Genomic DNA, 20,000 nt, shown 5'->3' on the forward strand with positions numbered 1-20,000 from the left:
GAAGAAGAGTCAAAGTTCCGTTCGTCGTTGTCAAACGGTTAGAGCAAAGGCATCTTTCGTTAAAGTTCCTGGTGGTCCAGTGAGTTGCTGATTGAGAAGGATAGGTCAGATGTGTCGCGAACACTTCGGTGAATCTTTGCGAAAAAAGCGGGGGTGATTGTACGTTTGAAAAGAACAGGGGGGGGTCCCCGTGAAGGTGACCTCTTTCATTGGTCAGTTACTCCCCACCTGGGCGTCAGTTACTCCCCACTGTCCATGGAATGCTTAAACTTCAGAATATAACAATACAACATTCATAAATGGTTTTGTTAGTATGGTACAATCATTTTGATATCAATATTGGCTGACTTAACTATACCTGAAGGGAAGTTATAATCAAACCTCAATTAAACAACGTTCTAAGTAAATGAGAAAAGCACACATTATAACACATCAACTACTGTCATTGAAATAGTGTCCATCAGCCATGTAGTCCTTGAGAATATATTCGTAAATCAGAAAAGTTAGTTCTCCCTTAAAATCCTTTGTCTCCATACTGTAAGACCATTTTGGTCTACCTTCTGTCCCCATGCTGGACCAGAAGCTTTGAAGCTCCTGCTCTGGGAGATAAGGACAAGGGGGTAAACCCCCTTTCTCCTTGTCGGGGGTAGGGGAAAGGTGTGATGGCACGTGGTTTGTCGGTGACTATGCTACAATTGTCTGTGCTCAAACACAGCAGGCTAACTGGTTAGCTAGCGCTGGCTAATTACCTGTTCTCTATCTACCACCTGTCTCATTATGACGATTGATTGACCAAATCCTTCCATTCTTGAGCGGAGCTTCCCCGCGGAAAGAGAGAAAAGACACCATAACGATTCAAACAGATGAACAGATATGAGAGTCAATAAAGATGTCTTCCCGGCCTCTGTTTGGTGCCATCATGAAACAAAACAACTGACTTTCTCAGCACTCCAGTACTGTGGTGTTTACAGTCCTCCAGTGTGACGCTCGGTGACTGAGGGCCTCTCCGGGCTAACTGATGCATCTCTGTCGGTTTTTCTCGGCGCTGAGAGGGAAGATCAATGTGTGCCCGTCGTGTTTGGGGCTGAGTGCTAAACGGGAAGTGGAGGACGGGAGCATTGACGGGCCTGGGCTCTCCATCTCTGCTCTGAGAGATAAGCCTTTAGGTCCACCCTGATCGATGGGCGATCCATACTACCATTCCCCCACACTATTTTCTCTCTCTTTGTCTTTGCTTCTCTTCTCTCTCGCCGTGTCCCACATGGGCTACTTTGAACGGCTTGTCTGTGTAAGAGTACCTTGTAGAGAGCGCTGATAAGCAAGAAGCTGGATCTGCACGCTGCCCTTTAGCATGCAATCCTACTCTCTCTACACAGTGATTACGCCATTGTTCTCAGGGCGAATAGGAGCTATTAGAGTGAATGTAAATACAATGTATGTGAATGGAGTTAGCTGCGGTTCGGAGGAAGCATATTAGGAATTACAAGGTACAATTGTTCCCCTTGTAAACTACAGCTTAATCCTTTGGTTCTCCAGGTTCCCTCCCATCTCTCTCTCTCTCTCTCTCTCTCTCTCTCTCTCTCATCTCTCTCTCTCTCTCTCTCTCTCTCTCTCTCTCTCTCATCTCTCTCACTCTCTCTCTCTCTCTCTCACTCACTCACTCACTCACTCACACTCTCCTCTCTCTCTCTCTCTCTCTCTCTCTCTCTCTCTCTCATCCCCACTGCTAATCTCTGGTCTAGTATTAGACATGATGTAGCACATCAAAACCTGCAGAATCATGCTCCCACGTGTCTGGCATCATGCTCATCCTCTCTCTTTCCCTTCCTCCCTTCCTCCTTTCCCCTTGTTCTCTCCCTCTTCCTCCCTCCCCTCCACAGCGAAGGTCAAGTCCAAGTGCGCCCCACGTTCTTCGCCTGCGCCAACGGGATCCACTGCATCATCGCCGCTTCCGCTGCAACGCCTTCAGCGACTGCCCCGACGGCAGCGACGAGGACAACTGCAGTGAGTCGCCCATGGCAACCACGACCTCATCATACACACACGGCGCTCCATCATTGCGTGTTGAGGAAGTGCTGTTTGAGGCTGGACATAAGATGTTATGAAATTCGGGTGACTTTTAGGATGAAGTTAGGATTTCTTTACAGAATGTTTTTTTTTCAAGTATGACTGTATGACTGTGTAAGTCGCACAGTACTTGTGGGTGTGTGATTTTGATAGTTCACCTGACCGTCCGATCTCTTACCAGGTCTCCCCAAAGTCAGCAGAGGGGCAGGGCTAACTGTACCCAACCAATCAATCCTAGCATGTGTTCTTTCATCTAATCTAGGCATTTAGACTGAGCTGCCAACTCCCCTATGTCCCTCTATCTCTCTCTCTCTACTTTATTTTTTTCTTTCCCCTCTATCCATTCCTGCCTCAATTCCTCTATCTTTTCCTCCCTCCTTTCTATCCACTCTCTCCTATCTCCCACTCCTCTCTCTTCCCTCTCTCTCAACTACTCTCTTCTCTCCTTATACCATTGTTATTTTCTCTCTCATCTCTGCATCTCTCTTCCCTCTCTCCTCCACTCTTTCCCTAATCTCCTCGTACTTTTATCATTCTCCTCTCCCCTCGCCTCTCTCTCCCTTGCTCTCGGTTCTCTCTTCCACCCCCCCCTCCCCTCAGATGAGCCCCCCCCTCCTCCTCCTCCTCCCCCCCCCCCCCCCAGATCCAGGGTGTAATTGTCCGGATCTTTCCACCAGATAAATCTGCCTTGTTCTGGCCCTGACGGAGCTGCGACATGGTAGAACGAGAAACAGAAACAGGAAAAGGGGAACACTTTGGTGTTTTGATGTCTCTTATCGTGTCTCTTATCGTGTTGGATGTTTTATCATGCCCCCGAGATCAAATGTTCTCCTACTTCCATTGTGATGCACCGTGTTAAATGGTTTAGGCCTAATAAATTACCCACTGGATATGTTAAATTGCTGTTTTCCTTAAATATTTATTTGGGTTAAAGTCGTTTGGTCGCTGATTAGTCAAGACAGATAGATTTGAGGCCAAGTTTCCAAGAAAGTTTCCATTTTCATTAACCAGTAATCAGTAACCCCCTCCCCCCACCACACACACACGCACATACGTACACACTCATCTATTTGTGGGTTTTCAAAGCAGAAACCCAGAATACAGTTGTTTGAACAAGCACCCTGAATTGTTGATGTTAAAACAGCCCCTCCCTGCTCTGGTCCAATCACAGCAGGAAACCCGCTGGTCTGCTCCGAGGCTCGCTTCAAGTGTCGGAACGGCCGCTGTGTGGACCGCAGCTTCCTGTGTAACGGCCAAGACAACTGCCAGGACAACAGCGACGAGGAGCACTGCCTGACCACTGCAGGTATGCAGGTCACAGTAATAAGCTAGCAGTGCAGGAATGCTGTCACAGTAACAAGCCACCACTGCAACATGCTAGCATATCAACATGTAGCACACCATTACCTTAGCGCACCAACATGCGAACACAGAACACATTAGCCAAGCAACAAACTAGCAAAGGTAAAAGCTACATGTAGCTCATCAATATGGGATGGACGAGTTACACAAGATAGATGGACCAGTCCCAGACACAGATAGACATGCAGTAGAATAATGACATGGTCCCCTATGGGCTGACAACAGACAACCAGTCAGCTTCTCCCAGGCTGGTGAGGAACATGAAGATGAAGAGCACGGCTAGGAGACAGCGGGGAGATGGCCTGCAAGCCAGAGAGAAGCTGTTGAGATTGCATTTGTATTGTGTGTGTGCGCGCACACGCACGCACACACACACACACACTCATTCACTCTCTCCTCATCCCTCTCTAACTTCACCTCTCTCCCAATAATATGATAGGAGCTGCAGGTGACAGATAAGACGATACAATATCCGCTCTAAGCCACCTGAGCTCATCCCATACCACTGCTTCCCCCTGCTCCCCTCCCTCCCCGCCTCCTCCCTTCCTCCTCTCTTCCCCCTGCCTCCCCTCCCCGCCTCCTCCCTCCTCCCTTCCTCCTCCCTTCTCTCCTTCTCCTTCCTTCCTCCTTCTCCTCTTCTTCCTCTCTCCTCTCCCTCCCTCCTCTCTTCCTCCTCCCTTCCTCCTCCTTCCTCTTCTCTTCCTCCTCCCTTCCTCTCCCTTCCTCCTCTCTTCCTCCTCTCTTCCTCCTCCTTCCTCCTCTCTTCCTCCTCCCTTCCTCCTCTCTTCCTCCTCCCTTCCTCCTCCCTTCCTCCTCCCTTCTCCTCTCTTCCTCCTCCCTTCCTCCTCCTCCCTTCCTCCTCCCTACCTCCTCTCTTCCTCCTCCCTTCCTCCTCTCTTCCTCCTCCCTTCCTCTTCCTTCCTCCTCCCTTCCTCTTCCCTTCCTCCTCTCTTCCTCCTCCCTTCCTCCTCCCTTCCTCCTCTCTTCCTCCTCCCTTCCTCCTCTCTTCCTCCTCCCTTCCTCTTCCCTTCCTCCTCCCATCCGCTCCTCTTATTTCCTCTTCCTCCTATGTCCTCTCCTTTCCCTGTCTTTCTCCTACCATCTTCACCCATCCTCACGCCCCCTCCCCCCCCCCCACTTTTTTCCTCTCCCCCCCCCACTTTTTTCCTTCGTCTCAGCCTCTCCTCACATCATGTCCTCTCCACCTCCCTCTTGGTTTTCTTTCTTCATGTCCCGGTATCCTGGGAGGTGGGGAGATGTACGAGGCCGTGTGTGTGGGGGTTGCTCTGCTTCTGTGGAATGTTATTTGGCTAACCTGCATGCCAGGGTGCTGGTAATTAGATTTGCCCCTGCGTTCAGTGCCTTAGCACTCCAATGTTTTATTCCAGTAATCTAATTTAGATCATTTGCTACCAGTGGTCAGAAACACAGGAACCTCCTTTAACTGTTTATATATTTATTTTCTGGGTAATGGATTTGTGTTTGGGGGATGTGGCAAAGAGGCAACCAGTGTAAAGTAGCAAAGCACATGCATTTGTAAAAGCACTGATCCAGTGATTGCACGGTGAGAGACTGCATGTGTAGAGGGAGAGACATGAACAAATGAGAACACTGTAGGAAGCAGGGGGTGAGGGATGAAAAGGGACTAGGATTGGAGGAAGGAGGGAGAAGAAAGTATAACAGGAAGGAAACAAAGTGGTGCCGAAATAGCGACACAGAAGCTTTTGAGGCTTTTATGCTAGCTACTGTACTTGAGCTTGGCAAGGAATGAGGAAGGGAGACAGAGAGAAGAGTAAACTGAATAGTGATCGTTTATGTGGTTTTAAGAATGAGAGAGAGGGAGGGGGGAGAGAGAGGGATATTAAAAGTTAAATCGAGCAGAGTGTGGTCAGACTCAGGACCTCAAGCCCCAGGACAGAGTTCTGTAACCTAGATAACCAGAACAACATCAAGGAAGGGTTCGGAGAAGCAGATGCTCTCTCTCCTCCTAGACCTTGTCTGGGATGGGTAGCACACAGCTGGGGCATGGGTACTGGGAGGCCTTGCCAGCTGTTAAATGTTTGATCCCTCTGCTCTCTGCCTCAGCACAGCAAGATCACTGCTACAGGGTATAGGCCCTGGGTAGCACACGTTAGCGTTGAGACACTCAGAATTACTAAGCAACATGGACACACACACACACACAAAATGCACATCAAGTGCACATGTGACACATTCAGGAATGGCGTAATCCTTTCACCGAGGTCCTTGATATTGGTAAAAACTCAAATATGAGCTTGATTACGAAACATTACACATTCTGTTTGTGTCTCAAAGGGAGGGTCAGAGGATATTTTTGATGGTTGGGAAAGCTTTCAACTGGCTTTGTGGAATTTTGAAGATATGGCATTCTTTGTCTGATCACTGACATCAAAGGTTTTTATTTGGCTCGTACCTGAATGCTTTCCAGTGTGTGCGTGTTTCAGTGTGTGTGATTCTGTGTTTGTGTGTGCATTGAACATGTGAGCAATGTTCTAGAATGTGTGCTACAGCTGTTAGTTCACATCTCTGCGGACTACAATAAAGATCAATTTTAAAGATATAGTACAGCAGTTTCTGCATGTGTGAAAGCACAAACTTTCTGTATGAAAATAAAGAAGATCTTATGCTAATGTAAATGTATTTGCATTGAATGCGAGGACTGTCTTATAGGACTAGTTTGTTATTGAGGATATGGACAGCCCCATGAAGACTTCATATGCATCATCGATTTTCACTTTTCAGTGCTCGCTCCCAAACCTTACTAATAATTCAGAATCCGCGACACACTTTCTGAGTGGATTCTGTGTTTGAGAAAACCATTTACATGTCATTTATATTCCTTTTTCCAAGCTTCAAAACAAACATATTTATAAGCTTCCCTCTCTCGGGTATCTACGTTTCTAGAAGGATCCAGCCTCCAGTTGCTACCTCTGTGTACACACGTGATAGAGATGCTTCCAAAGCTAAGCCCTAGACACCTCATACAAACTATGACCACGGGACTGCAGTGAAGCACTGAACTGACACAACATGTATTGTGTCACATTATCATCTGCCGCTGACCCCATCAGTGTAATGATTGGCCTACAGGTCCTCAGAGAACTGTCAGACAACCAATTAGACTTGAACCAGATCTACTAAGGGAATGGAGCCGTACGCTGACATATTGCATTAGCCAGCTACATGACTAAGCTGTCAGCAGACCCCCCCACACACACACCGGAGATCTCTGATTAAAGATGAGCTCTCTGACTGCTCAGACCCTCACCTCTCTGGTACACACATACACACACACACACCTAATTTAACCAGACAGCTCCCTAATGAAAATCTGGACTAAAATATGGCAGGTGACCACATGCTGTTGGCTCCTATTTACCAGAGTGCTCATTTTCTTTCCTTGCCGTTACATCGGGCCGGACAGCCTAAAAGTCAGCCAGCCAACAAGCTAGCCAGCCAGCCATTCATACAGCCAAAAAGCCAGCCAACCAGCCAGGGCTCGTTGCGATGGTCATCATAGTAATCAGCACAGTCTGAAGACGACACTCTACCTGCAGCTCTGTGTACATTTCCCTTCTCCACATCCAGACAGGCCCATCTCTCACTTCCCATCCCCACAGTGACACAGACGACACTTCTTTCAGAATGGACTGGCTCAGCACCCGACAATGCATCTGATACTCTGCGGCATTGACACTTAGCACAACTAGGATTCACGGCTCCCCTGTTTGAAGGTTATAAACAGCAGTAATTCACTCAGTTGTGTGCCGAGCAGATTTATACTACACTCATATATATGCCTCCATTATCCCCCACTGTGAAAGCCACATTAGGCCTCGCCTAACAAAGATCTATAGACTGAATAGAGAACGTTGGTGTGATTCAGACGGGCTGGGATGTGTTCACCAGTGGGATCCTTTTGCTTTAAATGGCTTTTCAATGGCAACGTTAGCCCCCATTGATTTCTGGGGGAGTTTGCACCAGAGAATAGGTGCTATAGATTAAAATGACAAGATAATCTAGGGGTGTTTTCTGCTGCTGAAAGGTGTCTGTGTTTGTGTGTGTGTGTGTCTGTGTTTAAGCTGTGTGTGAATGTGTGTGTCTTTGTGCTATGTGTGAGGGAGTTATGTGTGTTTGGTGTGTGTGTATTTAAGTAGAATGTGTGTGTGTGTTCTTGCAGTGTATGTGTACGTGTGTAAGGCCAAGGCAGTGTTTTTTAATGCCTCAGTAGAGTGTGGAGGAAGAGAGGGAGAGGTGGGTGTGAGAGGCTGTGGTGGAGTACTCTGTAACAGCCTTGAGAGGTGGGAGGAGAATGTAATGCAGCTACTTTATCACAGCCCACACTGACCGGACACACCAATAGGAGAGGTTAGACACACCACTGCCCCTGGAGTTGAATTTACAGGAACTGTGTATGTCTGTGAGGGGGTGGGGGGGGGGGGGGGGGGGGATAGGGGGGGTTCTGGATGGGTGCCATGGGGGTATGTGTGTATGTGTGTGTGTCAGAGAGAGACAGAGAGATGTGGATGTGAATACTGTTTTATTGTGTCGGTCTCCCTCCTTCACTGGTTCCTTCTCCAGTTCATGTTGTGTTGTCTTTCCAAGTGTCTCTCTGCCCCAGGCCCAGCTCTCCTTGGGTTAGGCGCTGACTGCTATGGGCCATGCCCAGAGGGAGTACTCCCCTTGGGCCAGTTTGAGAGAAGTTCCCCCCCACCACCACCACCACCATCCTTAAACCCAGGCCAGCCAGGATCCTCTCTCAGACCCCCCCCCACCTCCAACCCCATTCAGTCACCATGGTGACGCTGGTCAAGTGGCAACCTGCGCCCACAGTCTTGAAGAGGAATTCCACTTAGGACAAAGGCTACACTGTTCTCAGACTGTATGGTGTGTCTGTGTGTGTGTGTGTGTGTGTGTGTGTGTGTGTGTGCATACTGTGTCTGATCAGTAGCTTACACACACACACACACACACGGTCACACACATTGTATAAAAGAGAGGTTGGTTGGCAGGGAAGAGGTGGTGAGATCACTGTTTATTCTCCACGCCTGTTCTTAGCGTTTCTCTGTCCCTCTGAATGGAGCTTAGAAGTGGCGTCTCTCTGTGCCAGGAACAAGCACTCCACATTTACATTAACATTTTATTCGCTTACCTCCTCTCTCCTCTCTGCTCTCTCCAAACACACACCGTCGCCCTCTGAGAGAGGGGCCGCCCTGTACGCATTGTGTAACTGTTGCCAGCTCCGATCAGGCTCATAGGGTCAGGTCTTTGTTGAACAGCCTTCTGAAACTGTCTCTCTCTCTTTTTCTCTCTCTCTCTCTCTCTCTCTCTCTCTCTCTCTCTCTCTCTCTCTCTCTCTCTCTCTCTCTCTCTCTCTCTCTCTCTCTCTCTCTCTCTCTCTCTCTCTCTCTCTCTCTCTCTCTCTCTCTCTCTCTCTCTCTCTCTCATTCTTTGTCTCTGTCTCTTTGTCTCAACACCCTCTTCCTTTCTTCCCATTTCGCTCCCTCACTCCTCCTTCCCTAGCTCTCCTTCTCGTAGACGGCTGAACCTGCAGTGCTGTTGAGAGTGACAGGCGCCACTCTATATGATAATGGGATGTGCAAATGGAACTTCCCAGAGAGGCTTCAGTGACTAGAACCAGTCTGCAGTCAGGTTTACAGCCTGACAGGAACTGTGTAGTATTGACTGACTGAACGAAAGCCTGCGCTTGCCTGCTTGCGTGCACTGCTAGAGAAAGAGAGGGAGAGGTGGATAGGCGGGTGGCTCGATGGCGTTCCGTGGCGTTCTCCGAGATAGTCCGGATGTCTGTGGAAGATCGAGAGATGCCCCCGGCAGCTGGGGTGTAACCAGGACCCTGTTGAATTTGTATTCCTTATGTTTGTCAAGACTTATTTCCTCGGCTGTGTCTAATGCACTCAGCCAGTAGAAAGTCACAGAGAGCTACAAGGGGGAGAAGGGGGGAGGTGGAAGAGGAGGAGGTGGAGGAAGTAAATCAGGGGAGTCAGAGGTTGCTCCAACCTAGGAGGGTAGAGGGATGAGGTAAGATTAAAGCTTTTAGCGGGGTGTCTGCTATACGCAGTACCTCTAAGGACACATCTTCAACTCTGCTCATAGATCCAGACAAATAGACAGGAACAGACAGACAGGCAAACAGACAGGCAGAGAGGTTAACAGACAGACAGGCACACAAACAGACAGACAGGCACGCCGACAGACAGTGGAGAGAGAGAGAGAGAGAGAGAGAGAGAGAGAGAGAGAGAGAGAGAGAGAGAGAGAGAGAGAGAGAGAGGAGAGAGAGAGAGAGAGAGAGAGAGAGAGAGAGAGAGAGAGAGAGAGAGAGAAGAGCTGTAGATGTGTGTATCCGTCAGAGAAACGCATGTGGAAGAGAGGTTCGAGTGGAGCGGAGAGACAGAGGACCCAGGAGAGGGCGAAGAGTGATTGCATGTCGGCCCCCGTGCGAGATAGAAATGTGAGCGGACGGGGTGGGGGGAGCGAGGCGCAGTACGGAATGAAAGGAGCAGAATGCGAGAGAGAGAGAGAGATAAACGCGAGGGAACGGCCGAGAGACCGAGGGGCGAGCGAGGCAAAGAGAGAATGGGGCGAGAGACCACGGGGGCGTTGGGGGGGGGGATTAGGAAGAGAGGCAAAGCCGTTGAGGAAAACATCAAACCTGCCGGAATCATTGTGTAAAGACAGTGAGAGAGGGGAGAGGGGGGAGAGGAGGGAAGAAGGGAGCAGGGGGAGAGCAGGGAGAGGGGGAGAGCCGGTGCTGGATTTAAGGACAGAAAAACGGAAGGGAAAGGTGAGGAGAGGTTGAGTATGGCGTGCAAAAGTAATACAACTAGAGAGGGTACAATTTCTGGGGAAATTGTAGGGTGTGCTTGCTTGCGTCGGTTGCACGGGGTCCGTTTTTGAATGACATTTTTACAACTGATATTTCTGTATACTTTATATAAAAATGCATACTTATTATTTATAAAGATTACATCGATTTAAAAGCATTTTTTTTGCTGCTCATTTACAACTGAAAATATGAGTGAAGTGTAGAATGAAATAGATGTCTTATTTCACCTGCAAGAGGCAGCCTCATCGTTGAATCAAAACGAATAAATTTGGCAGACCGGTGTAAAAATTGACCTAATCTCTATGACTTAAACGTCCTTTTACGTTTTTCCCTTCTCCTGATATTTTAAGGAATTTAGCCCACTCATATTGCATTCATTCATGAATAAAGAACCCCCTTTGAAGATTATTATACAACGTTACCCGGCAGTAGAAGATGGAATCGCGATTCAAACAGTACCATCTGCTAACTGAAAATATGCCCCCCAAAACGTAAATAAGCTTGACATTTATTTAGTGGAAAATCGCTTTCATAAAAAGCTCACTGGTAGCGATCATTGTCAGTAACAACGCCAAGTGCGATATAGCCCTGTGTGGAGAAGCTGCCCCGGTAAATTGTACTACTACGGTACAGCACTAGACTACTGCTGTGTTCGTCTTGGTAGCGATTGCGTTGGTTGAATTGGATTTAACGTTCCGTTGTACGGTTTAGGCTAAAATTAATTATTTTCATGAACAGATTGACAAAGTTTAGGCTGTGGCAATGAAGTTAAGGTTAGCAGTTAGATAGACTTTTGATTTAAGTAAGGGGAGTGCCGAACATGTTCTGTCGCCGTTTGACTTCCTACAGCTGTGTAGATGTGTTTGTAGTGTCTCGCGTAGGCTACAGCGTTGCAGTGAGCAACACTGGTTTGAAACCACAAGTAATGATAATTTCACCCACAAATCGTTTACTTGTAATGTCATAATAAATCCTACAACGAAAATGTATTTGTGAGGAATGTTTATTTTAAAGATTGAAAACAGATGCATCATAGACCACTGTAGTATGTGTTGCCCGGGCAACAGAAGCTAATGTCATGATGCTAATGCTTCAGTGAAATAGTAGACTACCGTTTCCAAAAGTAGATGTGGGCCTACTTCCTTAATAATATCAGCTAATATTGTACATTACATTTCATAATTGTGTTTCACATCACAAAGTAAAATGAGTAAATAGTTATCACCCTGGCCTCTTTGCTTGTGGCGTTCCTGCAGCTGCCTTGCAGTAAAGCTATAGTTAGCCTAGCTATCCCCCAAGTTAACAGATGTGAAACGAATGTTCTGCTACAGGTAGTCACGCGTGTTTTCGTGACTTTAGTGACGTAGTGACGTTAGTAACGTCAGTGACTGTGGCTAGCAAATTAGCCACCGTTAGCTTCACTTTTCACCACAAAAACGCAATTTCTACTTAAACCATGCAACGGAACGTAAATAAAAATACAACCAACGCAATCGCTACCAAGACGAACCTTTTGACACCGCCGTTGTGTATGTAGTCCAAATATTGACTGATCCTTAGGGGGGCGAAAATAAACAATAAATAAATATATATGTGAGAGAACAAAGGTTGTGCCCTTGCCGAAGGCACCCAATGAAAGTGTGAGAAGGGAAAGGTAAGTGAGAGGTAATCACACAGGGCTAACGTTACTTAAAATGAAAGAGATGGATGATTGCTGAGGGACAGAGAGGCAGGGGCATGTGAACATGGACAGTGATATATTTAATGTTGTTTGTCCCTGAGGCTTGGTGTGTTTGAGGAAGGCCCAGAACGAACCCCGGCGGTCAACGATGCTTTTCTCAATGCTAATGATGCCACTGCTCCTGGCTTCTCCTCTCATTACCTCCTCTCCTCTTTCTTCTCTTCTCGACCAGCCCCCCTCCTCGTCTTTAATCCCTCCACCCCGCTCCTGCTATCTTCTCTTTTCCCTCTTCTCTTTTCCTCTCCTCTTTCTGCAACTCCACTCCTCTTCCCTCCTCGTTCCCTCCGGCAGGGAGAACTTCTATTTGACTCTTGAAATGATAATTCTGCTTGGATCCTCTGGTGGCTTTTATTTTTATCCTCTCGTCTCGTCTCTCTCTCTCTCTCTCTCTCTCTCTCTCTCTCTCTCTCTCTCTCTCTCTCCCTCTCCAGTGTCTCTGTAGACATCCACTAGGGAGTGTGCACAGAAGCATGGGAAACAGGACAGAGAGAAAAGAGAGAGGAATAGTCTCCGTCCCTTTCCCGTTGTGTGTTGTTTTCTCGTGCAGACCCCAGACCCCGGAACACCTCTCCTGGGCGGGGCTAGCCTACAGGAATAGCGGAGCATGGTACAGTGCAGAGAGAGCTTTTTCGATCCTTTCTGGTTATACTGTATTTGCTGCCATTGTTTATACAGTCGATGTGTACGCTTCTTCTGATAGTAAGTCATCCTCAAGGACAACTTAAGGAGTGTTGTAACCCAGTTTCTCTTCGTTACGTTCACATAGCAACAATTCTTGCCTCTGCGGGAAAACTTTGCATTCTGTCTGTGGCTGCTGCCATGACTGAGCAGCCCGCGGCACTCACACACACATACACACAGTTTCACACACACTATCTCTCCCACACACACACACACAGTATCTCACGCACATACACACAGTTTCAGATAAACACACACAGAGACACATGCACATGGGCTTTAGACACACACACAGACACTGTCATAGATACACACACACAGACGCACACACATACACTGTTGCACACACACACACACTGTCACATGTATACACACACATACCGTACACACACACACACACACACACTCGCATCCCTCCGCCCCCTCCAAGGCTGGCACCATGCCTGCCCCCAGGCAACAGGCCTCCAGCTGGAGTCTGTATTATGAAGTGGGTGGGCACCATGGACCCACCCTCACGCCCTAGCAACCTGGCCATATGGACAGATGCTTTAGCACTGGAGGGCTGGTGGAGGGAGGGAGGGAAGGATGGAGGAGGGATGAGATGGGAGGGGTGCAGGTTGGATGGGGAATGATGGACAATAAAGGGATAATGGAGGGATTTTAGAGGAATAGGGGAGTGGATGGATGGCAGTAGGAGGGAGGGAGGGAGGGAGGGAGGGAGGGAGGGAGGGAGGGAGGGAGGGAGGGAGGGAGGGAGGGATAATGGAGATTCGGGATGATGGAGAGGTGGTAGTGAGATGGAGGGGTGGAGGATGGAAGGCGGGGTGTTGGATAGATGGAGGGGTGGTGGATAGATGGAGGGATGATGGAGGGTTGGTGGAGTGGCTGTGGTTTGTCTCGTCTGCGGCCTACGGATTGGGTTTCTGTGAGAAGCATTCTGCCCTATGGTGGTGTATTATATCGAGCGACAGGCACATCAATAAGGGAAAGAATGGTGTGTGTGTGTGTGTGTGTGTGAGAGAGAGAGAGAGAGAGAGAGAGAGAGAGAGAGAGAGAGAGAGAGAGAACACGGATGCAGCTGTGCATGTGTGTTGATATGCGAGGCTCGCTGCATTATTGATTGACTGGAACAAGTCCCCTGTTCACATCCATGTCGAGAACCTCCTGCAGAGAACATCTCCCTGGGAAGGAGAATGAAAGGAGGAATTGAAAGGAGAGGATGGGAATGAAAGAAGGAGGAATGGAGACGGGAGATGCGCAGAGAATGATGGAGACGACGCGGACCGATATAGACGATGCAGACTGAGACTGTCACTCATGCATGCATACATGCTAATGAAGGCTGGGAGCATTGATTCTAATTGTTTCTCTGTATCTATCGCCGATAGATACAGAGAGCAGGAAAGAGAGTGCGAGAGAGAGCATGAAAGAGAGAGTGGCAAGGTCACTTAAAGACCCACCTCACCTTTCTGCTTGGGAGGTTTTTTCCGCTCTGTGGTCAAATGGAGGGAGATTACTGTGTCTGTCTCTCTTGGTACCTGTAATAATTAGGTACATCTTGGCATATTGGTAACATGTATTCAAAAGTACTATAGTGGACTCATTCTCAGTCCAGCATACCAGAGTCTCCTGTGTCAGGGTTGTGGTAGACTGATAAGAACGTCTGTCTCTTAAAATCCACAGGCCTGCAGCAGGGCTATTGTTGGAGGGCAGCAGATTAAATAGCTGCCCGGGCATCTGAATCCTCAGAGCTAGGCCCAGGAGGTCTGCTTCTGTTGTGCTGTTGTGTGGAAGGTGGAATTGTGTGTGTGTCCTAACTCCCTTACTCCCCAATCTGAGCCACATGGATGTGTGTTAGGCAGGCTTTAGCTCTCTGATCCCCTCACCCGGAGTGCATGGCTGAGCCAGCCTTCCCTGCCAAACCCTTACCCCACACCCTGCTGCACCCTCGCTCCCTGCCTTCCCACCTCTACCTCCCTCTCCCCTCCCTTGGAAGCTCTCCCCCTTCCCTGCCATCCCCTCTATCTCTCTCTCTCTCCCTTTCCTGTGCCGTCCTTACTTCCTCCCTCTCTCCCTCCATCCCTTCTGCCTCCCTGCCTCCCTGCCTGCCTCCTTGCCTCCTGTGTCTGGCTGAATCTTATCACAGAGAGGCCTGCCTGCTGGTGGGGGGTCTGGGGGAGGAGCTGCGGGTCTCTGTTGCTGTAGCAGATAAGGCCAGCCCAGGTCAGAGTCTCTCAACCCTGGCCTGGTACAGCACCCACTGACCCCCTGCAGACACACACACACACGCATGAATGGATGAAGATGGATGGGTAAAGGAAGGCCGAGCTAACCACACTCCCACCCCAGTGAGCTTGTCCTTGTGTCTGAATGGGACCTCCGCTGAGCCCTAAATCACATACCTTGAACCCGATCTTCAAACGTTCACCCCTGTCCTCAAGTCTTCTCACGTGGCTAGAGTTACTGGCTGGAATTCATATGCATCCAGACCTGTGTGCGTGTGTGTGTGTGTGTGCGCACATGTGTGTGTTTGTGCATCCGTCTGCACGTGAACATGCGTGTTACATCAGCAAGTGCATCCTACGTGTTTGTAAACAGTAAGTGGAGTATTGAATATGTTTTTTTCAAGCTGCATGACATAACAACCCTCGCAGGAAATATAGTTTAATACTGTTGTCATTTACTATGCATAGAACTGGGTCTCCGAGTGTGTAAATGTCCCTGATCTGCATGTGGAAGGTGGAAGGTGAACCCTGGGGTATTGAGCTCATTACACATCCGCCCCTTCCTACAATGGGATTAGCAATGTACACATCCAGAAGGATATTGATTTAAATGCTGTCTTTTTAACTGTCGCAATAGCAAAAGCCCTTGGGCCAAAAAGGTTCCACGAAAATATTTTAGTGTTAGCAGGGAACCAAGAAGACCTGGGATGAAACATGTATGACGGTGTAGACTATCAGACTGTCCACTGTTACATATCACCATGCAGACAGTTACATGTATGACCATATTGACAATTCTTGTATAGGATGGAAGTAAAGTGTAGATTACATGGGTGACAGAAGCCAATTTAAAGTCTTTTGAAAAGTTGGGCAGAAATGGAAGAACAAAAATAAGATTGAGTATTCTCACACTGTTGTATCTGAGGTATAATGCCTTTTTAATGAGGCTGGTTTGGGGATAAGCTGGACAGAGAGACAAAGGGAAAGACAGACAGAAGAGAGGGGACGTCTAACACACAACACAGAAACAATGGCAGGAGTCTTCAGTTCTGTGAGCCCCACTGTCATTACCAGAATAGCCTGGTACCAAAAAATGATGAGTAATAATTAGACCTGGCTGTCTGCTCCGAGACCCTCTAAAAATAATGATCTCATTTAGCTCCAAACAGACGCTCAATGGCGTCCATTCTGGCGGTGACGGCATCATTAGCTCGCCTCTTATCTCTCAAGATCAAAGATAGTGCTCCAACGCTCTCCTCTATCCAGTCAAAAAAAAAGGCATTTTTTGGCGGCTGTTTGGGAAAAGAGAGGGAGGGATGGACAACATGAGAGGGAACAAAAGAGGAAGACAGAAAGAAAAGAAAAAAAGAACAAAGCAAAGAAACAAAAAGAAAGAAAGAAAGACAATGAAGTGATGAAGTCGGTTGTGAATCTCTTCGGCCACCAGACTCATGACCTAAAAGATACGGTGTGTGTGTGTGTGTCACGCCGTGCTGCCCTGGCCCGGTTCTGACTTGGCCTTTGTGTGTGTGCTGTGTTGTGTCCATCTGCAGTGTGTGGTATTACCTCTCTGTCTGTCTCTCTTCTGGGGACCCTGCACCCTCACGCATCACTGCACACACACACTGGACTGAATAGGATTCTTGTACTCTTGTAGTCTCCCTGTAGTTATCTCTCAACCTCAATCGCAATAAAAGTCTGGGGGTCTGTAAGCTGAATTTGTGTGTGTGTGTATGTGTGTCCTTGTGGGCTCACGCTCACCTCTTGACCCACAGCACACAGTTTCCATGGAGACCCAGCCCCCTCAGGTTCAATGGGAGGAGCCTGTCGTCAAAGGCAGCCAACGGTTCTCTCTGACCTCTGACCCCGCCCCATTCTTCTCTTTCTACCGGAAAACTCCCCACATCCCCATCTCGCACGTCATTCTGCCCCTCCCTCCACAGGAATTCACAAAGAGAAATCCGTGTCTCTGAAACACCCAGCCAGTTCCCTCAAACGTTATGTCCTGTGACAGACCTCCATGTTGCTCCTCTGGCAAATCCCCCCCCCCCCCTCCCCCCCACTGCACATTCGCATCATGATACTCATAGCCCAGCTTTTCAACGGAAAATGGAGTCATTCATCCATGCATCTATTCTTTCCCCCTCCGGCACTCCGCTCCACTTCTCCATCCCTGCTCTGCCCTCCTGTCAATCAATTTCACTGCATCCACATCCCTTAGATGTCTTCAAGCTCTTCTGCACATCATCCGTCTCGTCCTCTTTCAGTCCATACCTCTTATCCTATTTTTCACCTTCTCCCCTTGTCTTCCTCTTGTTCTCTCTCCCCATCCCTTCATCCCATCCCCTGTCTCGGTAGGCAGTTCCTGTCCGGTGTGAGGTAGTCTCATGGCCAGTCTGATAGTGGTGTGCAACAGAGGTGACATGTTTTTTTTCAGGACAGGCAAAACAGCCTAACAGCATCCCTCACTGCTCTGCTTCATTTCTCCTCTTCTTCTCTGGTTTTCTGTCAAGCTGTCTTTAAACTCTTCTTCACTCCTCCCACTCTCAAACTATTCTCTCTCTCTCTCTCTCTATCTCACTCTTCTGAATCTCTCTCTCTGCCTGAGTGGACTACTTCCTCTCTCAGATGAATATGTGTGTGTATTCCTTAGCCAGGCTTCGCCACCTCAGCCTCCCCAGTCATCTTAAGACTTTTTAGACCTAAGAGTTTTTCATCCTCCACACTGGGAGGCATGTGAAAGAGAGGGTCAGAGATAGGAGTGTCAGAGAGGGTGACAAATTGAAGGGAAAAAAATGAGGGAAGTGAGGCTGAGGTGTGAAAAAGAGAGGAGAGAGAGATAGAGGGGAGTGAGAGGGGACCGTGAGAGGGAGAAGTGTGCGAGAGAGAGGAGAGTGAAAGAGTGTGTGTATGAGGTGTTCGTGTTTGGAGCTTCTCCTCATTCTTTTTCTCGATTTCCCTCCATGTGGTTTGCCTTCATTCACCGCGTTCTGGAGCAAGATGAAAAGATCCTTCGAGTTCTGTTTCTACTGCTTTTTTTTATGTGCGTGTGCGTGCGTTTGTGGACAAGTCTAGGAATGTGTGACTTCCTTTGTTTGTGTGTGTGTGCCTGTCTTGCTTGCGTGTGTGTTTATGTTAATTGCACATGTATGTGTGCTTGCCAATGTGTTTGAAGCCTGTTGGCCAGATGGCTCATATCCCTTGTATCGCCCCCCCCCCCCCCTCCCGAAAAGAAACAGGACTGGGCATGGTGGGGTGGAGGGTGCTTATTCCTGTGTTGTGTGTGTCTGCGCTGTGTGTGTGTGTGTGTGTGTCTGCGCTGTGTGTGTGTGTGTCTTATAAACCTGGGTGCTGCCTGCCCTCTAGTGGTTCCTCTGCTCCCCTCTTTTCTCCTCTCGTCTCCTCTCTTCTCTTCTCCTTTCCCTTTTCTCTCCCCTCCTCTCTTCTTATATGTCAGGTGTTGAGCTGCCAATTATCCCTCCCTCCATGACAACTCGGTTCCTGTCGTTGCAGTCATGACAGTAACAGTGATGTCATTAGTCCCTCCAGACTGGCACCTGTAATTAACGCTTGGCGCTCTGTGTACCCCACCGGTCCTGGAAGAAAACGACAGACCAATCAGCATGGAGCTGGCTGGCAGCAGACTTCATGCTGCTGAAGCTTTGGAATGAGGGTGGATTCACTGGGTTTGTCTCTCTGCCTGCGTGTGTGTGTGCTCCACTGGACATTTCTGGGATGTGTGTGTGTGCTGGGATGTGTGTGTGTGCTGGGATGGGTGTGTGTGCTGGGATGGGTGTGTGTGCTGGGATGGGTGTGTGTGTTGGGATGTTTGTGTGTGTGCTGGGGTGTGTGCGCTGGACTATGGAAAGAGGAAGGATTCACTGTGTTTCTTTCTCTGTGTGTGCTGTGTGTGTGTGCTGCGTGTGTCTGGGTGTGTGCGTGCGTGTAAGACTACACAGTCCTGGGCTATCTGCTGGTAGCTTGTCGGAACACACAAACATGGCTGCTCTGCTTTGTTTCAGCTGCACTTTAGAAATGAGAATGGTGTCTTTTCCCCCCCTTTTTGTCTATGTCTCTTTCTTTCTCCACCACGATGAGATGAGTGGATTCTGACATGAGTAGCTCGTTTGCATACTTGCTGACAGGTGCCCAATCAGAAGAAAGGAATGCACTTCAAAAACACACGGTATCCCGGCAACCAGGGCAGCCAGTTTGTGGAGTATGTGTCTCGTTTGATTGGATCAGACAAAGAGGCGTTCCACGCGAGGATGGAACCACTGCAACTTCAATAGCCCTATTATGTTCTTCTGTTGGCCCCAAGCTTGTTCTAGTAACTCGATACACATGGTGTGTGTTTGTTCATTTGTGCGTGCGTGTCTTTGTTTGTGTGTGTGTGTTGGGCTGTGTGTGTCTTTGTTTATATGTGTGTGTGTGTTCCAACCCTTGTTGTCTGTTGTCTCATGTGCTGCTTTAAACTTAATGGAGACAGATGACATACTGGGAAAGACATCCAGGGTAAGGTCCTATACTATCACGGTATGTCGACATGCCAGTCTTAAAAAAGGCCCATTTATACATGGTGAATGGTACATCAGTTATACAGTGTATGCAGATCAACGCATCATCATAGCTAATAATGTAAATATGTACATATTCGTCAGTGGAAATGCATAGGTAAACAGAGTGTGTGTGTGTTTTGAGACAGCCTTGCTACTCAGCTGTGTGTATGTCATGTTTTAACCATCCACCGCAATGGCTGGCTGTCATCACTCTTCAAAAGGTTTTTTTTCATGATTGAAGATTACCCACACACACACGTACACACACACACACACACACATACACACACACACACCTACACACACTTCAAAGCCCTTTCACCCAGGCCTCTCACTCCTGTCACTCCTACTCCTGTAGAATGTGCCGAAGCCACGCAAAGGCACCTGGTCTATGCTCTGACGTTGTCTTGGTTTCGTGATGAAGCAAGCATGCAGACAGTTAAACCGTTTCTAGTCTTGTTTTGACGTTTCCAGACTTCAACAAGTGTCTGTCTGTGAGC

The 20,000-nt window shown here is 48.3% G+C and overlaps 1 protein-coding gene across 1 annotated transcript in view; it reads left to right on the top strand.

The window, feature by feature from the left end:
- Positions 1 to 20,000, top strand: part of ldlrad3 (low density lipoprotein receptor class A domain containing 3) — a 51,349-nt gene that overhangs the window by 23,686 nt on the left and 7,663 nt on the right. The window contains 4 exon segments of the mRNA XM_062461986.1: positions 1,881 to 1,904; positions 1,907 to 1,942; positions 1,945 to 2,004; positions 3,239 to 3,373. Coding sequence (XP_062317970.1) covers positions 1,881 to 1,904; positions 1,907 to 1,942; positions 1,945 to 2,004; positions 3,239 to 3,373 — 255 coding nt within the window.

The sequence above is a fragment of the Osmerus eperlanus genome, chromosome 5, assembly GCF_963692335.1.
Source record: "Osmerus eperlanus chromosome 5, fOsmEpe2.1, whole genome shotgun sequence".
NCBI lineage: Eukaryota > Metazoa > Chordata > Actinopteri > Osmeriformes > Osmeridae > Osmerus > Osmerus eperlanus.